At 38.8% G+C, this 12,683-nt stretch overlaps 1 protein-coding gene across 2 annotated transcripts in view; it reads left to right on the forward strand.

Annotated features, from left to right (window-relative positions):
• The window catches only part of lrrk1 (leucine-rich repeat kinase 1), a 67,483-nt gene that overhangs the window by 22,410 nt on the left and 32,390 nt on the right, over positions 1-12,683 (forward strand). For both annotated transcript variants that reach the window (XM_079339082.1, XM_079339083.1), the window contains exons 7-15: positions 100-326; positions 724-851; positions 2,464-2,627; positions 3,375-3,512; positions 5,893-6,005; positions 7,074-7,144; positions 7,512-7,641; positions 10,073-10,185; positions 11,069-11,286. In XM_079339082.1, the coding sequence (XP_079195208.1) occupies positions 100-326; positions 724-851; positions 2,464-2,627; positions 3,375-3,512; positions 5,893-6,005; positions 7,074-7,144; positions 7,512-7,641; positions 10,073-10,185; positions 11,069-11,286 (1,302 nt within the window). The remainder of the gene's footprint in view (positions 1-99; positions 327-723; positions 852-2,463; positions 2,628-3,374; positions 3,513-5,892; positions 6,006-7,073; positions 7,145-7,511; positions 7,642-10,072; positions 10,186-11,068; positions 11,287-12,683) is intronic.

Below are 12,683 nucleotides of genomic sequence, written 5' to 3' on the forward strand. Positions count from 1 at the left end.
ATCAAATATATAGTTTCCATATTTGTCCTGATATAAAATGAGTCATAATAATAATGCCAAAATATGTTCATTAATAGCAGTATGTGTGTGTTTGTTAAGGCTGTCAGGGTGTGTTGGAGGGGTCTGCAGCTGCCCTGGTTGGAGCTTGACTGGTTCATGGACGTGTCCTCCAGGATCACGGTCCTGGATCTGTCGTCTAACAGCCTGGCTGCTCTCCCCTCTGTGGTGCCCTGGGGTCTGATTCACCTCAGCTCTCTGGACCTCTCTGATAACCTGCTCAGCGAGCTGCCGGCTTCACACAGCTCACAGGAGGTCATCTGCTCCAGGTACACGCTGTATATGTGTTATATCTCAATACAACACATCTTCTACTACATTTTTAGATCGAGAAATACCCCGCTTGCTTTATAGGAATTGTTTCTGAACTTAATGTCATCTTAACAGTCTGAACAAACTAACGCATCAACTAAAGATTTCCTTGTCATAGTGTCAAATCTAAATTTACCTGTGCCTTAGTTTGTTCCATTGTTTTGACCCTAAGAGATCAAACTCCTGATCTTCACTTCAAGTTCAAGTGGTGAACAAACCTTTTGTCAGAAGTTCCTTTTCTATACTTAGACATGAGTAATGTAAACTTGTGTATACACTGGTGTTGAGGTGTAAACTGATCTGCTTGTCTCATCTGAATAACTGTATCAGCCTCTCTCCGTTTTGGTGTTTTAGTTTACGGCAGGTCAACCTCTCTCAGAACAAACTGACCACCTTACCGCTTGGACTTCTCCACCTGACCCACATCCAGAGACTCTCTGCTGCCAAGAACCAGCTGGCAGTCCTGTTTGACATCTCCACTGGTATGTTCTTCCATACTGTTGGATGAAGTGATTTCATGAAACCAGATATATATCTATATATCTATATCTAAATCTCTCTCTCTCTCTCTCTCTCTCTCTCTCTCTCTCTATATATATATATATATATATATATATATATATATATATATATATATATATAAATATATATATATATATATATATATATATATATATATATATATATATAAATATATATGTAGTGCGCAAACATTTTTTACACTTCAATTCCCTACAAGTTTTTTGAAAAGTATTCCTTTTTTCTAGAAAACATTTTTTTATAAAAAAAAAAAGGATTAGGAATATACCTTAATTCTGCAGATGGAGATGGAGCCCCTGAAGTCCCAAAAAGTAAAAAGAAATGAAATAAAATTGTGCGCACAAGATATAAATTTTTTACTTTTTGGGACTTCAGGTTCTCTGATTAACACAGGTAGTGCTTCCAAATTGCCAACTGCCTACACAACCTGACAGTAGACGGTCCCTTTTATCCATGCTGTATACTGTTAGGACCTATTTTGTTCAGAAGGTGCACACAGTAGGTTGATATTTGACATCCATCCACGTTTTTTTTGTTTTGTTTTTTCGAGGCACGTGAAATGACATTTTATTGTGGGTGTTGAAATACATTTAATTTCCTGAAGGAATGCATCCAAACCATACTGCACAAATCCCAGCGTCCATGGTGAAATGTTCAGTCTACTGAGGTGGACCTAAATAATTCCCACTGAAAGATCGCAAGGGTTCAGTCTACTGAAAAGTCTCCATACTTAGAAAAGACCAGTGGACCTTTCTCACCTGTTCGAAGCTCTGCAGAGCTACTCCTGTTCTCTCTGTTAAAATTACTCCATTTTGTTGTTATTTATAAACTTCTTTCAACAGTACAGGAAAAACTTTCAAGTTGTTCTTGTGCTGCTCTCTGCTCCCATCTTCTGGAACTATTAAGTTACTACAGCGTAAAATATGAATCAATACATTGCCGTTATTAGACCAAATTAAACCCATTATTTAAGTGAGGGGAAATATCTTTTAACTGTTTTCAATGTCTAAATGATTCATTTTACAAGGACTACTCGCCACACACCCTGGATCTGATCGAACAGAGTGTGAGAGTGTGTGAGTCTGCGAGGGCTTGAGATGGTTCGATAAAAGAGATATAGGACACACTATAATGACATAACACTTTGCCTGGATACAAGATACGCCATAAAATAATGAGAAAAAAGCCCATCTCTGATGGGACCATGTATTTCTGTAATTCCTGTCCTAACTGATGTTATTTCCTCCTCTAGAGCATTGCATCTGTTGTACTTCATCTCTTATTGATGCTTTGAGCCAAATTAATTTCAGAATCGTTGAAAATGTTTTTTATTGTGGGAAAATAAAGGTTGATCGTTTACTGTTTTGGGAACATGTTTGTATCATATTTGTGCATAGTTTTTATGTGCATGCATGTTTTTAGATATTGTTTCTTGGCTGTGATTGAAGCTGCTGTGACATCATTTCCTTTATAAGATTAATAAGGAACCTTTGAGAGATTAGAGAGTCACATCAGAGACTTTAATTGTGTCGATACTTTTTTCCTTATCGTCAGGTACTAACTGGATCGGCCTGCGTAAACTGGAGGAGCTGGATGTGTCTGAGAACTGTCTGAGCAGTCTGCCCGTGTCTGTCATGCACTCTCTGAAATCATTGAGCGTCCTCAATGTGTGCAAGAACACACTGAGCTGTTTCCCTGACGCCTGGGCCTGTCCACTGGTGAGACGCTCAATGTGCCACCATGTCAGATCAGAATTCACTTTATTCACTTATTCCATTTTCATTTTATCAATACAGTTATTTCATATTATACTGAAGTTAGCATCTACAAGAGGTTCACAACAGGTGTTAATGATTGATACACTGAGGCCCTGACTCATTGACAATGGATTGCGTTTGCTAATAGCGCCACATTTTTGCTTAATTACTCCCACTATCTGCTCCGTCTCAACCTCTAATTCACAAAGCTTTTAGCTGTAATGATAGTCGGGCACAAACTCCCCCAAAAAGTTGTCCTCCTCCATGCAGTCTACATACAAATAAATAATAACTAAATCCTATACAATGCCACACATTTTAAAGATATATGATGTGTTTATTGTCTCCCTCAATTACACTTGCTCAGTGTTTTTGTGTCCAGCAGAGAATATGTCCTGGAAATGTGCTTGAGAAAAATTACAAATGATATTCCCATTGCACTCGTCAGTTTAACATTCAAGAACAATTTTTGTTCTGAACTTTCCCACCACCATGTTTATTCATTTGACTTTTTCCCACTGCACAAACTACTTGTATTTTCTAATTAGCAGCATTTCAACTTGTAGACATCATTAAGTATATAATTAAAAAAATATATATGTATCAGTCCACATTTTAAAATCTGCTGATTTGTCAGTGATGGCTATCATCTTAAGCAGATATTTATACATAAATATCATTTTCCTCTCTCTTTCTTGACCTGTGCAGAAACAATGCAAAGCTTCCTCCAATGTGATCAAAAGTCTTCCGGACACTTTCTCCATCTTTTGGAGGACTCAGCTGCAGGAGCTGGACTTCTCTGACAACAGCCTGACCGAGCTGCCACCCCACTTATTTGAACTGGAGGTGAGATCACTCTCTGTGCAGTAACCTAGCTCACTTTGATCCAAAGAAAAAATGGATTCAATTACCATGATTAAAAAAAAAATAGATTTAATGATGATCAAATCCAGATTATTAGAGCTTTAAAGGGTACTCCACACGACATTCTTTGTCCACAGGACCTCACAGCTTCTTTAAATGAGAAAAATGTGATATTGATCTTATTTGTTTAAACGCTTAATAAAGACAATTCCTTAATTGTTTTACAAACCTAGTGTACCGCATCCACTTTTTCACTGAAGCAAAACACGAGAAAATGTTTGAAATGAGAATTTCTTTTCTATTGAAAAACCTGATTTGATCCGATACGATAACTCTAATCCTCTTGGATTGTAAACAAACAGCTGGGCGCTGGATCTGTGACTCTTCACCTGGAGGGCACGAGCTGAAGGGAATTAATTTCTTTAGTGTATGCAGTGTTTCCCTCATATACAGCTCACCTGGCGAGCCGTTAAGTTAAAATCTATTTGCTGACCATTTTCATATTTTTTTCTTTTTTTTTTAATCAGCCTTATACAATCACCATCTTAGATGGATAAACAAGTGACCAAACGCCTCTCTCTCTGATCTCCTCTCATACGTGATTTGAGGAGCGCCTCTGTGCTCTGCAGTTGAAAAGAGAGAGGAAGACGTCTCTCCTTAGTTATCAGCCTTCTCATGTTGTTTTTTTAAACAGTTTTCAGCCAATAATTCTGCACTCTCCTATATATTACTTTGTAAGCTGCTGTGATAACAGAATAGTGAGTGAAACCCTTATGAATTGTTTGGGAAAGCTTTGTAAAACCTACTGTTGATGTAGCTTGTCAAAGGCAGACGAAAGGAAAGGAAGGGAGGTAATGACGTTATGTGTTATCTGTTAGGCAGCCTCCAGATGGCACTGCTGCTTCATCTCAGGGTTTGAAGACTATAGAGAGTTTTAATGAGAAACTCTGTATGAACAAGTTTTGTTTTTAAATGACATGTAGGAGTTATGTTATTTCAAGATTTATTTTCTTTTTTTAAGTTTTTCTTGAATTAAACTTTCAACGGTCCTGACCTTGATATCTAAAATGTCTCGGCTGCTTTCTGAATAAAAAGTAAAATATGTAGTTAAAATCAAGGGAGATCATTATTAGGGCCGGTGTATTCACTTTAAAGTTTGAAATAGTTATTTTTTTAATAGTTGAAACAGTTTTCTGTAGACTTTGAGGTGCAGTTTTAATGACTTAGAAGTTCAAAACAGGGGTGGAATTTGTCCTGCAGATGTTGTGGGCCTGCAGCAGTGACACAGGCTGTAATGGCTGCAGATGTATCTCATCAAAGTACAATCACTGAAAGTGCTCTTGTTTTCACTGACAGCCTGAAGTCAGAAACAGCTGTTACATTGCTCCCTGAAAGAAACCAAACTTCAGAGACAAAAGCACTTATTTAACCTCATCGAACAAGCAGTCGTTTGTCTCATGCTGCTTTGTTTACAGTTTAGTCAGTTCAGTGTTTCTAATAGTCAAGGTCAGATCCAAGACAACATTAATGTAATACACAACAATACAAACGAACCCGTTAAAGCTAAGTTAACATAGCGTTTACCTTTTTTGTATGAGAGGGATAAACATTGAATAAGGGATAATTAATTACATAATTCTTTAAAAGATGTAGCATTAGTTGTTGCATTTCATGTTTACATGTTTTAGAAAAGTCTTTGTGTATTTATGCCTGACCAATAAAGCAGATACTAAAATAGTGATTCATTCATTTAATCAAACGTTTTGTATAGATTGTAGCATTTTAATTTCTCTGATTATTATTGGACATTAAATCAAGACATTTACATTTTACAGAACAATGGTTTGTTTTTGTGACTTGGTTGACATGTTGATGCCTTTTTAACACAAAATAACAAAGAAGACGTAGGCAGCAGTAGATCAGTAACTCCTCTGTTCTGTCAGGTAAAATGAATCTTTTTCTAAATTCAGTCCGGTGTGTTTGTCGACAGTGATGTCACAGCTGTTTGTGATAAGAAAATCATCGAACTCTCCAACACAAATGTTTAATCTCTCTAGGGATCCTCACTGTAATGTTGTCAGAAACTTAGAATGACAATCTGGATCTATCGGAGACAAATGCAACAACGTTTAGCGAACAACTTTTGATAGTCCAGCAGGATAAAGCTTAAACTGTGCGTTATTCAAACAGCAGTGTAAAAATAGGTCCCAGGTTTAAAAATGCTGCTCTGACCTCAGATAACTGGAGCTTGATGTCCTTACCGCTGCTCAGTGAGAGAGTATACTAACTGTCTGAATTCCTGCAGAGTAAATAGAGAGTGTGTGGTTTATCTCACCCATCCTCCCCTCCTCTCTCCCATCAGGCTCTGGTCTCTCTGAGGCTGTGTGGGAATCAGATTGCGACACTCCCAGCCCCAGCTAAGTGGAAGTGCTCTCAGCTCAGGACCCTCGACTTTTCCAGGAACCAGCTGGGCAAGTAGGTCCACAGAGACACACATACTGAGTCCTCTATCCGTGAGTGAGTCTTAGATAAGGTCAGCTGTAAAGAAAAGAAACTCGCCATGCTTACTAAAGTTTAATAACGCAGTGTTAAGAACTTAAAGCAGGTTAAAGTCCCATCACCGTACAGCTGTTTTCACAGATGTTTTCTAGATGTGGGAAAAGAGTTGAGAATGTTTGCCTTTATGCTTACACATTCACCATATCAACAAAACAGTTGAGATGAGGATAATGGCAAAAAATAAACATAACAAAGCATTTTCATTATACACACAGTCAGATGCAGCGCTCACGTGCGTTCTATGGTTGTGTGGCACAGTAAGGTCATCATACCTTCCCAACTCACCTCGATTTTATGCTGAAAACCTTAACTCTGGCAGGAGAAAGTCCAAGAAAAGTTAAGGTGAACATTTGGGCTTTGGGTGTTCACACTTTTTGTTTTTATGTCAGAGTAGAAGCACGTAATGTGGTCTTTAATTGTGTGGGACATTTTCAAGATATAACCGTATCGGTTTAATGAGAACTCATTTTGAATGTGAAACTTGAATATTTAATTTATTCCCTTTACATATGAAATCAGGTCAAACTTTTAACACCTGTTCGTGATTATTTTGGTGCTGTGCTTTGTTTTAGTTGAGGTATGTTCATTTAGATCCCCATTGACTTTAGAACCACAGACTGCCTCAAACACTAAGGTGTTTTGAAGCTCAATGATGGCGCCATATTGTAAATACTGAATCTAACTTTAAATCTATCCAGAAACAAAAACAAAGAGGTGAAACAAACAGCGACAACTGTCAGTCAACACAGCCACACCCCTTAATATGCATTTTTTTTTGGTTTACCAATAAAGAAACCTTTAATTGAATCAATTTATTCCTGCTGGAGAAACGATCATTTAAACATGACGTTAATGGGGACTTTGGACCTTGCAGCCGGGCTTTGGTGGACACTCAAGGAAGTTTTTGACGCGTGTGCATTAGCTTGATTTTTTTTTTCAGCTTAGAAATGTGATCTGTTTCTGTATTTTAAACTTTGTCTTTAGAACAGAGGAGGGGCCCAAATCCAGGAGGCTGGCCTTCCTGACGACTTGGAACAGGAGGGACCCGGACCCAGGTACATCTGCTTCAAATTACATATGATCATGAGTTGACACAAGAGTGGAGCAGCAGTGATTCTGTATGAGTCTTATCATAGGACTTATATAGGGATAGTAAGTCGTTGAAGTGGGGCTGTATGAGGTCCTTGTTAGTAGTGAAAGTATTAGCCGTAGGAGATGTGGTCAGCTTGGGCCCTTTATCGAGAGACTGCGATAGTGTTTCATCATGGACGCTGGGCTCTGCTGACTTCACTGTCAGCGAGCCACTTTGTTTTATCACTACTTAAACCGAGCACGTGTGGAGTAGTCCTGGTTCAACGTCCATTCACACAGTTTGTGTTGTTGCTGTGTGTTAACTGTGACTCTGTATGTCTCTCTCCTCAGTGTGTCCCATAGAGTTTCCCATGATCCTGCGGGAGTCTCTGGAAGTCCTTTACTTGAATGACAACCAGCTGGAGTGTGTTCCCCAATCTGTGTGTGGTCTGCACAACCTCACTGAGCTCTACCTCTCCAAGTGAGTCCGTCCGTCTGTGTTTGTGTGTGTGTTCATACAGTGGCCTGTCTGTCTTGTCTTGGTTTGAAGCAGACATTCACAGTTATGGAAAGTTCAGTGACTTGTATGAGTGTTCTTTACTCTGATAATCTGGTGCACTGCTGTGTTCATTAAGAGAGCTGTCAATCATGGCATTTATAGCTTTTTTTATAGCGTCATATAACTCATTGAAAAAAAATCTTTTCAGCATGATAATCTCATGACACAGTCTGAATTTAAGAACATGTTTATAGTTTGACCCGTGTCACTTTCTGTTAACGTGGAGGAGGCGGAGCTTATGACCAGTATTGCAGCCAGTCAGTAGAGGTCGCTCCTATTGTATTCTTTTCATTTTTAGAGATCTGTAATGTTGTCCATCTTTTTATTCAGCATATGTAGAACTGCAATAGTCACACATTATGTTGACTTAATACTTGATGGTGTTGTTGTTTTTTAAAACTGAGGGGGGAATTCAGTAAGACTGGATTGTGTTCACCAGTCACTCCATGAAGTGCACATTAATTGTCAATGCTATCTGTTCTCAAGGTCCTATTCAGCATATGTCTCAAATGATATTTAAACACAAATGCACGTCTTATGCAGACCACAAGCAAAGGACTGGAGGAATTTATTTCAAACTGTGTAGGTCGATAGACACACCGGTTACCTAAATAAATGTTCAATAACACACTCAAAGTGGATTTTTCATGTCCCCTTTTAATGAAAGACATTTGTTTTTGGAGACAAGCCCAGGTTGTTCTTGTTTTTATGAGTCAGGCCCTGAGAAAAACTTTCAAACATAAATCAACATAAGAGCTGTAAAGGATGATCTAGTTACACTTTTGGACAGAAATAAAAAATGAAAATAGTCACACTTGAGCTCCTTCAGTGTGTGGGAACGTCTGCTATGAAGTCAGTCCTGCTGCAGCTGTTTGCAGCTGTTTGCAGCTGTTTGCTTACACTCTGACATTCATCCCAGAGTGATGAACGGAAGTCATGGATCTACAGTGTGCTGCTGCTGCCAAACATAACTTAGAGCAGTGCTCGCCCACTTGCTGCATGTGGCCCCCCCTCCTCACTCAATGTGGCCCGCGAGAATATTTTCAGAGATCAATACTTTTGTGAAGAAAGCACAGACCAATTTGTCCATGTTTTGACTGGAGGGGTGTCTCATTTTAAGAGCCATATTAACTTGCCAACAGACATGTTGCTAGCTACACTACTAAATCTCTCCTATTATTTTTCATTACTCAGACTGACACATTTAACTTCTCTTCTTTCACGTTCTTGCTGAGACACAACACACATATCCAGATGCACATCATGTTATAACCGCTGATACAATCCCACCGCTAGGCAAAAACTAAAATGTGCACAGCATCAGTTATTCAAATCTCCAGACATGTTGACAGGCTCAGACAGGATCTAATGATTCTTAATGTTCTGTCTGATTAACATCAAGTAAAGGGAAGCCGTTCATATTTATTGACTCTTTCTCTGTGCTGGAATCCTTGTTTCTCTAAGCGTGCATGTACCATGAGACAGTCTGTTTTATTGTCTGTAGGCATGCTGCCACAAAATACAAACTACAGTATCTCTTTGTTGAGTGTGTGCGTGTGTGTGTCTGCGTGTGTGTCTGTGTTTGAGGGTTCATCTGTGTCTGCATGACAGAGAGCTTGGTGTCCCACAATCGAGGACTGAGATGAAGAGGGCAAGTTTTCCTATTGGTCCTTATCTTACTCCGCTACATCGGACCAATACGAGAACAGTAGAAGACGAGGGACACAAAAGTTTCTCCTCACCCTCTATTCCAAACTTAGAAAATGAAAAATAAATCACTCTATCTGCGAATGTGCTATTTCCTTATAGACAGAGCACTGACGGAGCACTGTGCTGCATGTCTCTGAGTGTGTAACAAGCAGAGAAATGTGGGATGAGTGTAGAATAGTGTTGTTTTAGGAATTTAACGACCAACCAACCCATGCTTGGTGTGTTTAATGGACCTGCAACAAATATGTGAAAATGAAAAGAAGAAGTGCTGGCATGCATTTTTAGTTTTTTGGTACACTGCTCTGTTTATAAAAGTAAAAATACATGAGGTAACTTTGATTAAAAGCTTTATATAGTATTATATAAAGCTTAATTAAACTGTAAGTTTATATATAAGTTATCATAATTGGCAATTCAAAGGTAAAAGATTTGTCATAATAAGCTCTCCAGCAGTGAGAATCACATTAATGGCCGTCCCTGCTGCAGAGACCAAACTGACTCTTTGATGAAGTGGGGTGCATGGAGCTTGTTTGGCTCTTTACATGAGATTCCATGTCCAAAGTTATTATGTCTTTAAAAACAACGTCACATTGTCTTTAATGTGACTTGCTGAGCACTTTTCTTCCTCCTGCCCTGGGAACAGTAACCCTGGAATCCGGGAGCTTCCAGCAGAGCTCGGTCAGCTCTCCAACCTGTGGCAGCTTGACATCGAAAACCTCAACGTCACGAATGTGCCCCAAGATGTCAGAAAAGAAGGTACAGTTTAAGTGTCTCCAAATTAACGCACACCATTTTTTTAATTTTTTTTTGCTCTTCAAAGGAAATTCGACTAACAACACAAGTTTTAGGCATTTAGATTCAGGTCCTTAAAGAACTGCTAAAGAGTCGACAAAAACAATCCCTGAATTTCCCTCGGAATCAATAAAGTATCTATCTATCTATCTATCTATCTATCTAATCTATCTAATCTATCTAATCTATCTATCTATCTATCTATCTATCTATCTATCTATCTATCTATCTATCTATCTATCTATCTATCTATCTATCTATCTATCTATCTATCTATCTATCTATCTATCTATCTATCTATCTATCTATCTATCTATCTATCTATCTAATCTATCTAATCTATCTATCTATCTATCTATCTATCTATCTATCTAATTAACTAAGATGTATTGCTACTAACACTTAACCAGAAAGCCTTTATGAAAGAAGACCTCAGAAAATACCTGTTATGTTAGTACCTTGTGTCAAACATTTCACTTAAATAAATTCGGACAAAATGTTGATAATATCCAAATTCCTCTTCGGAATGGCACAGGGACATCCCTTCAAACGCAGTAACTTAAGTGACGGGAAGTAAAGCTTGTCACTCTGATATTTGTATTGGTGAAAGCTCTCACTGATGAACAGCTCCTGTGTGCACATTCTCAAAGACAAACGGCTCCCAAGTCTTTCCAAGACAGTCTGAGTAATACTTTTATTGTTTACCTTCATTAACATTAATCCAACCTGGAGTATTGTAAGACCATCACATTTGAAACTAATACATTAATTAAAATGTGTGAACTGTGTATTTACTTTAAGAATCAATGATGTCATAACTCCAGACTGTGACACCTCTTCTCTCCAGGTTCTGGCTCTGTCCTGGCGTTCCTCAGGGCACACCTCCGGAAAGCTGAGCCGTTCAGACTGCTGAAGATGCTGGTGATCGGCCCCCCCAGGCAGGGAAAGACCACTCTGCTGGAGGCTCTGCAGTTTGGAAAGACTTCCCCCTTCACACCCGCAGCCGAATGCAGCATATCCACCTTCACCTGGGAGCTGGACAAGCCCAACGGAGGCAAAAACAATGTAAGGATCACAGAGGCAGCACATAAACTCTAAACAACTCCATTACCTCCATTACCTACCATTAAAAATAGATACTATTGTTAAAATTCAAAACCTTAACAAGAGCTCCTCCCCCATCCATCCTCCCTAGAGCTGCAAAATCTGCTAATCTCATGTCTGGTAAAACGAGGGGCGTCGAAAATGGCCATATGGGAGTATCTTAAAATCACCTCCCTTCTAGCATGTTTCCTTTATGTCTTATGATATACTGAGGTCAATTTATGATTGATTTCAGTACATATCTTGCATATTGGTCCTTTAATGTACTGCCCTGCATATAAAAAAAGGACTGTTTCATTTAATGAGCAGTTTTAATACTCACTTGGTAGTTCCTGCTGTAATGTTAGCGTCTATTCCTCAGCAGCTCCAGGGTGACTGTCAGAAGGAAAATAAAGGGTGGCTGATCACCACAAACCATTTCAAGTTGCCTGAGATACTCCCCACTAAATAACAAACCCCATGACAAACCCCACGGTCATTAAATGACAATTTAGGTCCGACTTCACGATAACGTCACAGCAGTTGCGCGTACACTGATTTGCAGAAAACCAGCGAAAACAAACACGGAGAAGAAGGTCAGATCTCTGGTGTGTAGGGAAAATGGATGTCAGAATATGAATGCGAAAAACGTGACCTCCATTGCTATAGAATATGATCCACAAAGATGCCCTTTGAAGAAAACAGGATATGTAGAGCATGGTGTTATCTCATGTTGGCTGGCTAGGCAGAAAGCAAACATCTAACACATCTCAGTATAAAATGTCCTGGAGATTACCATAAAGTACAAAACTGTGTTTGTCAAGAGATCTGCATGTCTTGACTTTTTTCTCTTATGTAGTTTATCTCAGGTATAGACGCTTAGTTCTTCACAAGGTCTAAAAAGATGTCTGATGTCACAGTTTAACTGGTGGTGAATTAACTGGTGAGCCTCCAGCAGATGTTCGGCAGAAGCTGATTTTATTTAATTTTTTTCTCAAAAAATTATTAAACCTACTACATCCTATTTACAGATGCCTATTCAAAGCAATTCAAACAGTGGGGACTCATTCAGAAAAAACTTCACATAAACCATTTCACTAACTTCTGCTGTCCAAACAAAGTGGGTGGGCGAAGGGTTGCCTATAAGTATGTTTTGTAAAATACAGCAGGTATATTCAGCCGAAGCTTTTTTTTTTTTTTTTTTTTGTCACAAGCTTCCGAAGGATTTGTTAGGGGCCTCCACATTATATATATATATTCCTGTCAACATGTGTGTAACTCGTTCAAGTGGGATTTGGTGGCGACTTTGTTTGGCATCTTGTTTGGAGCATTTTTCTGCCCTCAGGGAGAATATCCTTTAAATGAAGAAAAAGTCCTAA

Source organism: Symphodus melops (assembly GCF_947650265.1).
Source record: "Symphodus melops genome assembly, chromosome: 3".
Classification (NCBI taxonomy): Eukaryota; Metazoa; Chordata; class Actinopteri; order Labriformes; family Labridae; genus Symphodus; species Symphodus melops.